The sequence below is a fragment of the Hemicordylus capensis genome, chromosome 3, assembly GCF_027244095.1.
Source record: "Hemicordylus capensis ecotype Gifberg chromosome 3, rHemCap1.1.pri, whole genome shotgun sequence".
Lineage (NCBI taxonomy): Eukaryota > Metazoa > Chordata > Lepidosauria > Squamata > Cordylidae > Hemicordylus > Hemicordylus capensis.
The window spans coordinates 260496133-260508688 of NC_069659.1; the positions used below are offsets into that span (position 1 = coordinate 260496133).

Sequence of the window (12556 nt, forward strand, 5' to 3'; positions counted from 1 at the left end):
TCTGTGTGCAGGATGAGTTTTGTTCAGGGCAGCAGTATCAAGGCAGTGTGTGCACACATACATTCAGAGTGGGGCCTTCCTGATTCAACCTGAGCGGGATCTAAAATGAACTGAGAGGACATCAAAAATTGGGTGAGCGCGCACATATGCGCCTAGAGGGAACACTGCCTCCAACCTACATGGACAAGTTCACTCTGCGAATGGCACGTTAGAAATCTACCCTACAAGAATGCAGAAGGGAGAATGTTGTGTCTAGCCCTAAAAACCCCAGCCACCTAGTGGCACAGCAGGGAAATGACCTGCCCAGCAAGCAAGAGGTTGCTGGTTCGAATCCCCACTGGTATACTCCTATATTGGGCAGCAGCAATATAGGAAAGTGCTGAAAGGCATCATCTCATTCTGCACAGGAGGCGGCAATGGTAAAACCCTCCTGTATTCTACCAAACAAAACCACAGGGCTTTGTGGTCACCAGTAGTTGACACCGACTCGACAGCACAACTTTAGCCCTAAAGAATTCCTTTTGCAACCTGGGAGAAGTGAGTAGTGTTAAATAATTCACAGGTTCCCAGGCAACATTTACAACCCAGAACTTTGTATTCTGTGATATTCTATTAACTTCATTTTATATTCCATATCATTCCACCTCAGAAGAAATACGTTTGGCCTGATCATATCCTAGGGAAGTAAGCAGCTCTATCAAATAGCCATATGAAAGCAATTCCAAACTTCCAATTGGACAAGTGCTCTTCTGACAGGACAAACAAAACTAATCCTGTCAGGGGGAAACTGGACCTTTAGCCAACAACTGATTATATACCTCCAAGCCCTCACCTCAATTTTGGGCATCTCAGTCTCTAATCTGAGTACTGCATTAGACATGCATCTAGGGGCAGAGAGAATGTTCCTTAAGAATTTAGTTTGAACTGTCTCTATGGCATCCCAATTAATAGAGATTCTCACTTCTGCCCCCAAATAAAATTCGGGCCAGGGTTTTAGCCTCAAAGAACTTTAAAAGGTGCTGGAATTATTTCTCCTCATTTCATGAAAAAATACCTTGTAATGGCCATTGGAGATCTTAGTGCCATTTGCAAAACATGCTCAAAATGGGACTTCCAGATCCCCATGGAATGGAATAATTAGGAACTGTTCAATTCAGTGTCCCTCAACAATCTATTTTTGCGATCTCACTCTTTTTGCAAATACCATGATTTTCAATTTTTGGAAGTTGATAACCAACCTGTTCTCTGTACAGTATTGGATTATAGATCTCACCGCTCTTTTAAGACCAACTGGAGTATGCGAAATGACTGCCACATCATCTGCATACAAAAGTATGGGGATAGGCCACCCATGTAAATCCTTTACCTCTGATGTTTTCTGAAAGCTTTTGCCTCCTCCAAAATTGCCTCCATGGGGCTTTCCAGTTTCTGCCCCACGCCAGCTTTGAGCAAAACTATGATTCACTCAACTGTAATTTAATCCATCCACATGGGAACAAACATTCTTTATATTAGGTCCATAGCTTTGGTTAGATGGTACTTACAGTATTAAAATTCCAAAATGTAGTGAAAGTCATGTTAGTGTAGAGACACAATTGAAAAGACCAGTTAAAGAATTTGAGTTTTCAGATAATTTTCAAGAGAATCAGAAAAAGAGCAAAATATAAACAGAAAATTTCTGTTAATGTTTAAACAACTTCAGAAACACAGGCTTACCTGACTAGCAAGGGAGAGTATAAATGCCCAGTCTTCCTGCCATTGTTCCTCTCGGAGTGAGAAGTGTAAACCAAAGCTTTGGGAATACCAAGACTCCCACTCTTTCCATCTGGTATAGAACCTATTTAAAAGTACGCATAACAGAAGCTGTATTATCACACATTCAAAATTCCACTGAGCTTGTAAGTGCCCCTGGGAGGATGAAAGGCACTTCATCAGGTAAAGCTCTTCCCCATCACCCCCAAATAATCTTGCTGCTACAGTCTGGTACCTTACACTGGGGTGGGGAGGGAGATGGAGACCTGGAGATGGATAAATGTCAGATTCTAAGGAAACGTGCACACCTGCAAACACACAATACTTTTAACATCTCTCTGTGAATATGGAGTTAATACGGGGTTCACCTGTTCATTTCAAGCAGATAAGGCAATACCAAAAGTAATAAACTGAACTACTGGATGCAAAAATCATGTTAACAAAAGTAGTCTTAGCAGATGGCCCCTAATTTTGTGTAACATTGTAATGATCAAAGCGAGGGCGGGGGAGGATACAGAATCCCTCCTCTAGCAGTGAAGAGTTCCAGGTTGGCTGCCACTTTTTAATATGAGCAGATTCACCCTTCTAAGGGATTATTTCAGGAAAGTAAAGTGGAAACCCCTCCCTTAAAGAAAGACTTGAGCAGAGGCCTTCAAGAGCATGTGACTAGGGCACGATCCAATAAGGAGTGACACTATAACAAGGATTTATTAATAACTGGATGATCAGGAAAACTACAGAGGCATCAACAATTGATGCTTACAATTCAAGGGCCTGGAGCACCTTCCTTATGAAGCTAGGCTACAGCATCTGGGGATCTTTACCTTGGAAAAGAGGCAACTAAGGGAAGACATGATCGAAGTGTATAAAATTATGCATGGAGTGGGGAGGGTAGACAAAGAGAAATTTTTCTCCCTCTCTCACAACACTAGAAGCAGGGGTCACCCCATGAAACTGAAGGTTGGGAAATTTAGGACTGACAAGTGGAAGTACTTTTTCACACAGCGCATAATTAATCTATGGAATTCTTTGTCATGGGATGTGGTGATGACCACCAGCGCTTAGACAGATTCATGGAGGACAGGTCTATCAATGGCTACTAGTCTGATGGCTGTGGGCCATCTCCAGCCTCAGAGGCAAGATGCCTCTGAATACCAGTTGCAGGGGAGTAACAGCAGGAGAGAGGGCATGCACATACCTCTTGCCTGTGGGCTCCCCAGAGGCATCTGTGGGCCACTGTGTGAAACAGGATGCTGGACTAGATGGGCCTTGTGCTTGATCCATCAGGGTTGTTCTTATGTTCTAAGTAAGACCCTTCCCCAGGAACTACAAGAACCATGCAGTCAGATCCAAGCATTTACAAATAAATTCCTTGACGCATCTAGCTAAACTGGGGTCCCTATCCTTCCTACTTACTTTGAGGTAAGAAACTTTCAATTGATTCCCAGCCCAAGGCTGCTAGTCTTCCCTTTTCTTACTGTAGTTGGTGATCAGACCTCACACCAAGGCCTCCAGGGAAGAACTGAACTCTAACACACCCTTCCCCTACTTCTCTTTAGGCTTTTGTCCACTAAATCCTTCCCCTCACTCTGGACTAGGCAACAGGGATTTGACTTTCCTGGGCTTTCTTCCTTATTTGTAGAGGTCCATCTTCCAAGCAGTTACTCTAATTGTGGCCTAGTCCACCCTCAAGCCTGACTATCACTACAAACACCCACATCATACTGTTTTGTTGTTTTTATAAGCCACTGGCTGACCTCCAAAAGTATCTTTTGGTTGCTTAGACTCTTGCTACCTATTAGTTTCATTTAACAGTAAATGTTCCAACAGTCATCCCTAAAAAGTGCAGTGTTAAAACTGAAAGAAGATTCAGGGGATTCATTTTATATCCCATCTTCTCTTGCTTCGAAATTACTTCCAAGAGCTGAAATTGACTCTTAATACAGCCAGTGAAGCTGTAACGCTGCTGTTCAAAGCCAGCAAAAAAGACATTTGGATAATGTGGCAGAAAAGGTTTGCTCTACCTCAACTGTGTGTTCCACATCAAGGGATAAAAAGTAAGAGGAGAATAATCAAAAGCTCCAATTTATGGGAGACATGTCAAACTTGCTCATCTATCCAAATAATAAGTGAGATTGGTCAGATATTGCCAGTCACATACTGCCTATGAAGCTTTCCTTAATAATGCTGAACCTCTTCCAGAATGTACAATATCTACAAGAAAGAACAACAAAATCGCTAGAAAGTACTCCACAGGGCAGACAGGAAAGAGATAAAAGGCAACACCCAGACTAAAAGGGGACAGTCTCCGCTGATTCCCGCTTTCCTCCTCTGTGCCTTCTGAAAATATGTCCTTGAGAGTTGAGGGACTTGATTTCAGGAGGCACAGTGGGAAGGGAGGAATTGGTGAAAATGCCTTCATATCAGCGGTAACAACTAAAATGAAATGAACACCCATATTCAGGAGCAGCATATTGATGAATATCAGATGCTTGCCCTCATACCCTTATTGTAAGTTTCTCAGGGCAATTTGGCAAAGTGCTGGAACAAAAGTGGACACAAGTCACTTGCCCAATATCACAAACCAAGTACAAGGCACTGGTGGGGGCAGACACACCAATACCCCAAATCATTTCTCCCAACCCCTCACCTCAAAACCCCTGTTCCACATCTCCCCTGTGTAATGTTTCCAATTATAAAGCGAAAAAAATTACTCGTCAACAAGGCAATCAAGACTACCTCTGTTTCCCCTTCAGTCTTCCATGAAGCCCAATCCTGCATCGTCACCCCTACTGTCCCTGTTCCCCACCTCTAACTTAAAGAGGCAGAACAACAAAAGTGCCACAATTTGAAAAAAAGAGCAGCCAATTAATCAGCAGCCAGCCTACTATGTTAGTGATGAGCCATCCACAAAATGTGCACTATTTTTAGGGGGCTGTGAGTTCCATTTGACACCTTAAGTGGCACAGCGGGGAAATGCTTGACTAACAAGCAGAAGGTTGTTGGTTCAAATACCCACTGGTACTATGTCGAGCAGCAGCGATATAGGAAGATGCTGAAAGGCATCATCTCATACTGTGCAGGAGGAGGCAATGGTAAACCCCTCCTGTATTCTACCAAAGAAAACCACAGGGCTCTGTGGGCACCAGGAGTTGAAATCGACTTGACGGCACACTTTACCTAGTTCCATTTGGCCCATAAGATGGCAGTTTGGCATACACTATACATTATAAGAAGAAGCCACCACTGATCCCTAAGACAAAGTTGTATTGTAGTGTACAACTCCATGGTAATCAGGAAACCAGACTCAATTCTGATTAACATGCAAAACAGTTCCAGTCATATAGCCTATATGATCTATGACCATGCTTAGAGAGGCTTGTAGACACATTTCAAAGCCTAGAAATAATAATATATTGCTTTCCTGGATGGATGTGTTGTCCTCTCTGGTATTAGTGGGTAAGTTTAGGAGGGTCCTTTATTTGGAGAGACTGTGTCCTTGTGGAAATGGTGATGTTGAAACAGTAGGTCATGTGCTCCTGTATTGCTCCTCCTCCTTTATAGGTTATAACCAGCACCTTGTATTTTGCCAGAAACTTGTTGGTAGCTGGTGTAGTTGTTCTAATATAGGAGTAATGTGGGCTCTTCAAGATGACCTGGAGACAAACCTGGCTGCCGCATTCTGTACCAACTTCCGGACTATGTACAAAGGCAGCCCCACATAGAGAGAACACTGCAATAATCAAGTCTGGAGGCTACCAGCATATGTACCACTGTTCTGAGGTCATTTATCTCAAGAAATGGATGTAGCTGGAGTATCAGCCAAAGGTGATAGAAAGCACCTCTGACCACCACCTCAACCGGAGACACCAGGGAGAGGTTTGAATACTGAAGCACTCCCACTGTGTACCTGTTTCTTCTGGGGAAATGCGACTCCATCCAGGATGGGCAGAACAAAAATTGCCTCCTGAGTTCAATAAGTACTTCCATCTTATTTGGATTTGGTCTCAGTTTGTTATCCTTCCTCCAGCCCATCACTGCCTCCAGACAGGTGTTTATGGAGATTATGTCTTCTGATGATGTTGACATGCAGAAATAGATTTGGGTGTCATCAGCAGACTGATATCATCAGGAGATTTAGTGCAAGGTATTCTTTCCCAGCAGTTTCATGTAGACATTAACAAGCACTGAAGATAGTATGGACCCCTAGGGGACACCATATAAAAGTTCACTTTTTGAAGAACAGCCTCCAAGCGACATCTGGAATCTATCTGAAAGGTAGGAACGGAACCATTGCAAAGCAGTGCCACCCACTTCCAACCCTCTCAGATGATCCAGAAGGATACTATGGTCAATAGTATTGAAAGCTGCCAAGAGATCCCCAAGGACTAATAGAGTTACACTCCCTCAGTCAATTCCTAATTGAATATCATCCATCAGGCCAACCAAGGCAATCTCCACTCCATAGCCCACTTGAAAACTAGTTTGAAATAGGCCTAAATAATCAGTTTCCTCCAAGACTGTCTGAAACTGGGAGGCCATCACCCTCTCAATTACCCTGCCCAGCCTTGGAACATTGGAGACAGGCCTATAGTTGCTTAACTCTGAGGATCCAATGCAGGCTTCTTCAGAAGAGGTCTAATAATTGCCTCATTAGGACAGGAAGGCATCCTGCTGTCCCTCAGAGAAGCTATTTATAATATCTACCAGGCCTTTTACAACAATCCCCCTGCCAAAGAGTATAAGCCATGTCAGACAAGAGAACAGGCGATAGGCCACACCGCTCCAATCATCAGAAGTCGCAAACTGAAACTGAGCCAGCATTAGAGGAGTTGCTGGACACCTCCACATTATTCTCAGCAATAATTGGGGGGTCTGTCAGCCTGAATAAAAGAGATTTTATCCACAAGAAACTCATTAAAGACATCACAATCATATTTAGTAGTTCCAAATTCTGAGGGGCATGTACTAGCCAACCCTAAACAACTCTGCTGGGCATGAGCTTGCGGATGCAATACTGGCAGAAAAGAATCACTTATTTGCCACATGTATTGCCTGAGCATAGGTCTTCTATGTTTTAACCTATCAGATCCATGTGAAGTCTTTCTCCACTTGCACTCCAGTAGTCTATGTTGCCGCTTTAGCTCTCGTAGTTCTTCTGTATACCAAGGGGCCAGTTTTGAAGCGGGTCATAGAGAACCCTTAGGAGCGATCGTGTCTACTGCCCTGGTGAGTTGATGTTCCAGTTCTCCACCAGGACATCAACAGAATCACTGGCAGAGCCAACACTAAATCCTTCCAAGGCTTCTTGCAATCTAATTGGATCCAATAACCTTCTCAGGTGAACCATCCTAACCAGCCCTATGGAGGTGTGAGGTGATTGTGAGTCCAACCTTAACCAGGTTAATATATCAGGTAAATATTGCACTGCAGCAGGCAGAAGAACCCTTATTAAGAAAATGCCCATTATTTCAGTTACTGTTTTATCTAAACTGTACTTGCATATGGGGTGGTATAAAAATGTGTTAAAGTAGTTCAGCGATTATTAATCCAGCAAATTGGTACAGTTGCACAAAATGGATCTTGGTTTTCAGAAACAGGTCCAACAGTTTTTAAAGCTAAATTTCAAGACACTCATAAGATTACCAAAGTGTAAGTCCCTCTTCCAACTTTCTTCTTCCATTCCAAGACAGCAAGAAATGTCCACCCCTCTTGGCTTTGAGGTTTCTTTTCACATCAACAATATGATCTGGCATGCTTTGAAATGTCATACGTTTTTCTTTAATTTTGATTTGTCACACAATGCTTGTCATCAACATCTTTCCTTTCCCCATTATGACAACATAAAAACATTTAGTATATCACTACTAAGGAATTGGTCTTTCCAAACTGGAAGCTGCTCCACATGTTGACTTTCCACCAGAAATCATTTTAAAGCTACTCTATAACCTTTTTTATTTTTAGTACTAACAACTGGTACCATTTTTGTTCAGCTGAATCCATCCTCTTCTGTGTAAAAAGATAACAGTTCAACACCCGTGGGTCATTTTAACAGACTATTTCCCACTTCCTCAGCTCGATGCCTTCCTGTCCCAAGACTCCCTAGCTGCAACAGGACAAGGAGCTATCAGTATTGGACAGTGACCCTTGATGTCTCAGAAGTTCTCATTTAGTACCTCTGAATCTCCCTCAGCTTCTTTAGGTCGGCCACCTTGGCTTCAAGGAAAAGTAGGAGCTCCTGAATCTCAGGAAAGAAGTGTGTGCATGTCTTTTTTGCCCAGTTAGTCTACCCAAGACATTATACAAAAATACTGGATAACCCATACCTTCTAACGGACCTTCTAACCTCACACATTCTTTTTGGTAAGGTTTAGTGTACTCGAATTGCCTCTCAATTGCAAGTCTACTGTAATACACAGTGCATATTGATCTACCTGGTATTTGTCTGGAGCTCCTGGGCTAACATGTAAAGAACTGAATATACAGTTCAAATGAAGTAGTAACTGAAATATGTTTTCAAACTTTCCTGAACTTCCAGGCTCTCTCTACCTTTCAAGCTCTGTACTGGAGATCAAGATAAGACTAAAAGCACTAGCACCTCTTCTAACCACCTTTCTCCTCCCATCCCAGTACAACAGGATCTACGTTACAGACATCGGGCAATTTCTAAAAAGTTCATTACTGAAAAGGACACACTCTGTCCTCCTCCTCATTCTGTAGTAGAATGAATGGAAAGGGACAAAGCTGAGACTAAGGCAGGAAACTGTTGTATCTCAACATTTCCAGGTCTGGCCCATTACACAGTAGAGTTTAATTCCAAACTCATCCAATGTACAACCATGGCTATCGTAACTGAGGGCATGCCGACTACATGAACAGTATATTGGGATAATCCCTTGAGCTAAGAACACACACTTCAATTTGGGCCATGATTATATATTTCCCAGAGTCAGGTAGCACACCTATTTTCATAAAGATCAGTCACTTTGCTATTCTAGTATTCTTGTCATCCTGGGAAGTAGAAAGAGCAGATAAGATGAAATTTATAATCCACAATAAATGCAGTTTCTAAAGATAAGCATCTCAAATTTTGACATATTATTCACTATCTATAAAGTAGGCAGAGCTCACAATACGCAGTTCCGCTATTCGTGCTTTCTCGTATCTGCAATCCACCAACTGTTATCCAACTTCATTATACGTGGATATGAAAGAGTCAAAACCCACATATCCACTGTTTGGGGACAGCCAAAAATGACCCCAGAGGTCATTTTCGACTGCCATCTTATGAGGAGCAGCCATTTTCTGGCTCATCAGAACTAAAACCAGCATTCCCCCACGTGGTTATTTTTGCAGAATAACAGGGACTTTGGGAGGGCATCAATGGACTGCTGAAGGCCCATGGAGCATGGTAGGGCACTTGATTTCACTCTTTAACCTTTGAGGGGCATTTCCCTCCCCCCCCCCCCCAGATTTTCAAGCCTCCGGGAATCTAACCAACCTCCACAACCTGTTGACTTAATCTGAGGTAATAGCGGAGAACTGAATGCCCACGGATACCGAGATCCACCTGAACACTCTGAGTAGTTCTCACTTCACTTTTCCTTTTCAGACACAAGTTCAACTTACTCTACCATAAAGACTGGCAAACTGGAACAAAGACATGTCCAAAATGAATAAAAATCTATTACAAAATGAATCCTGAAAATATATACTTTATGCTATTTATCCCCTTTGAACGTAACACTCATCTACTGTAATAGCCCTGGATTCTTCCTTTTAAGCAATCTTGCATTTTTCCTTCTGAAATACCTCCATACCTGCTATATCTTCAAAGATGTTACCCTTAATTCAATCTAGTCTTTCATATTACACAACCTATCTCCTGCCACCCATAATATTTGCATAGCTTTAAAATTACAATCAGTCACTTTCACATATACTTGTCTAGCTAATGCCTACTCTAGCCCATTTAACACTGTTCCACATTAAGAGCTGTGTATTTGCTAAAACACCACAAAACAGTTCTCTCCCTAGACGCTGCAGTTTAATAGCTCAAAACCAGAAATAGTCTCTTTTATGCAATGACATTATTACAATATGTATAAGTTTTAGTTAGAATAACCTTCATAACTCAGTTTTTCCACTTTTTACATATTCTGGGGTTCAAGAAGTGACATTGCTGGTGGTTTACATCTACTTTCTAGGTCCCTTCTTTATTTCAATGGGCTAACAGAGAAGTCTCAGTTTTTCAAGTTAAGGCAACCTAAAAATATATGCATATATTTATTCCAAACAATCAGAATATAAACTGTATCTCTGAATTATAGCTATTGCCACAGGAATCATTCCCAAAAGCTTTCCCACTTACCAATGAGAACAGTCATGTAAACTGTCATGAAGAGCTTTACGTAGCACCGAGTCCTTGTCATAAATGCCCCAGGTAGCCTGTAGTACTGAATCAAGCAGACAATCCCCTGCAGTCCGATTCCAAAGTGCATAAAGTCTACTGTCCAAGCGAGTACCCAATTCCAGTGACCAGTTTATAATGGGTGATTCCTCTTCTAGTTCTACAAAATACAAGACAATACACCATTTGAATGCAATGAAACGTGTTTTCTGCTTCAAGGTTCTAAATCCTAATATGCATGCCTTAGGAAGTTCTAAAGTTACATTTAAACAGAATAAGATAATACTCTCTCTTCAGTGACGTTCTTTGATTTTCCTACAAGGTGGAAAAATTTATTCACACAAATCCAGCAAGCTTGATGCATGTACAGAAATAAGTCACTGTGCATGTGTTGTGACAACTGAGAACTGCAGTACCAAAGAGATTGTGCCAGGTTGCTGGGGGCTCCGAGGCAAAGCTCTGCACAGAGCCTTCCCATGGTGTGTTGGGCTCCTGCTCCTTCACAACAGAGCCTTTTGGAAAACCCACTGGCTAGTGGGGAACGAGGAGCCACCACATGATTCTTTGGGCCAAGACACTCACAAAATAGCTCCAACTTCTCCTGTCCTCCCCACTCTCATTTGTAGAGGAGGATGCAAGGTACAGTAGTACTACAAGTCTCTCAGCTGACTCACAGCTCTCCTGATATAGGGAAAAGTTCAGGAATTGGCCCAAGTGGGTCAGCCAGCCCAACCTGGCTGACTCCCAACACTGCTCCTGATGTTACAACCTTTGAGTTTTTAATATAGATTTCCTACATTTATTTACAACTGTTATAGGCTGTCACTGTATGGAAGTCAAGAAGTTCAAGAAGATTTGAAAAAGCCTTAAAAATACTAAGCAAAGAGGAATTAAATAGAGGTTTTTGAACTTCTATTAATACACTGATGAAATTGTATATGCATGCTCCTAAGATTACTTTGATCACTAGAACTTTTTGCAAATAAGTAATTGAGAAAATCCCAATTATATTTTGAGAACTCCTCAAAATTACTTATATTACATATAAATATCTAGTCAATCAACAGCAGAATTTTGATGAAATATACATATTATTAAAGATCAAAATGTATATGATATTCACATGTTATCAGAGCTGGGCAGTAGCAGTAACAACAGGAGACTCAAGAAACAGAAGTCAAGACTAGAGGGCAAGCCAGGATCAAAGCCAGGAGTCAGTTAGGAACACACCAAAAGCAAAGTTGTAGCACAAACAGGAAGCTCTTTTATAGTCCTTCCTCTTCCAGAAGGATCCAATGGCTAGCCTTGCTAGGTGGGGAGGGTCAGTCTGAGGTAGGAATTATGTTACAGTTCTGGAAACTTACAAACAACCACCCCCACCCCCACCCAGGACAAATACAATGCAATGGCAATGAGAGAGACAAAGTCTTAAAGTACTGGAAACTGTAGAAAAGCTTCTTCATTGACATGCATTGATGTGCTCAATGCATTTCAGCTATAAGCCTTCTTCAGGGGCAATTCTAAAATTTATATAAATATAAATAAACTTAGTAAGATCTCAAAGGACAACCACATGTATAGTTAAAATTTACCAAAATGTTGCATAAAACGTATAATAATGATCTACTGAAAACCAATAATCTTATGAGAAATCTCTATTTAAAAAGAGAAAACTGTTTCTTTACTCCAGTCTCTACACCAAACTCATGTAAAAGGAATAAATATATAGCCTTCGGACAAAAAGCACAGCTGTTAACTAATGCCTCTGCTAAGGACTCACGGGGAATTCCATTTAAAAGCACAGCTCCAACTTTTAGCTCTGCTAAGAATTTAATTTCACATGCTAGCAAAATAATGCTCAGGGTCATCCAACGCAGATTAGAGCCCTACCTGGAAAGGGAAATGCCGGTTTCAGAAAAGGCCGAAGAACAAGAGACATCATTGCCGATGCATGCTGGATACTTGAGAAAGCCAAAGAATACCAGAAAGAAGTCAATATGTGCTTTATTGACTACAGAAAAGCCTTCAATTGCGTTGACCATGTCAAGTTGTGGAATACTGTTAGGAAAGTGGGTGTCCCAGAACATCATTGTTCTCATGAGAAACCTATACACAGGACAGGAAGCCACAGTCCAGGTGGAACATGGTGAAACAGACTGGTTCCAGCTCGGCAAAGGAATAAGACAAGGCTGTATACTTTCTCCTTCTTTATTCAGTTTATATGCTGAACATATACTGAGAAAAACTGGATTGGAAGAAGATGAGCATGGTTTTAAAGTTGGCAGAAAAAACATCAATAACCTGTGCTACACTGATGACACCACTCTGACAGCTGAGAATGTGAATGATCTGAAAGCTCTAGTAATGAAAGTCAACGGGCACAGTGAAAAGATG

At 41.7% G+C, this 12556-nt stretch overlaps 1 protein-coding gene across 3 annotated transcripts in view; it reads right to left on the reverse strand.

Annotated features, from left to right (window-relative positions):
• ZRANB1 (zinc finger RANBP2-type containing 1) overlaps nt 1-12556 on the reverse strand; it is a 91913-nt gene that overhangs the window by 19962 nt on the left and 59395 nt on the right. For all 3 annotated transcript variants that reach the window (XM_053312949.1, XM_053312948.1, XM_053312950.1), the window contains 2 exons: nt 10124-10322; nt 1717-1837 (listed from right to left, as the gene is read on the reverse strand). In XM_053312949.1, coding sequence (XP_053168924.1) covers nt 1717-1837; nt 10124-10322 — 320 coding nt within the window. The remainder of the gene's footprint in view (nt 1-1716; nt 1838-10123; nt 10323-12556) is intronic.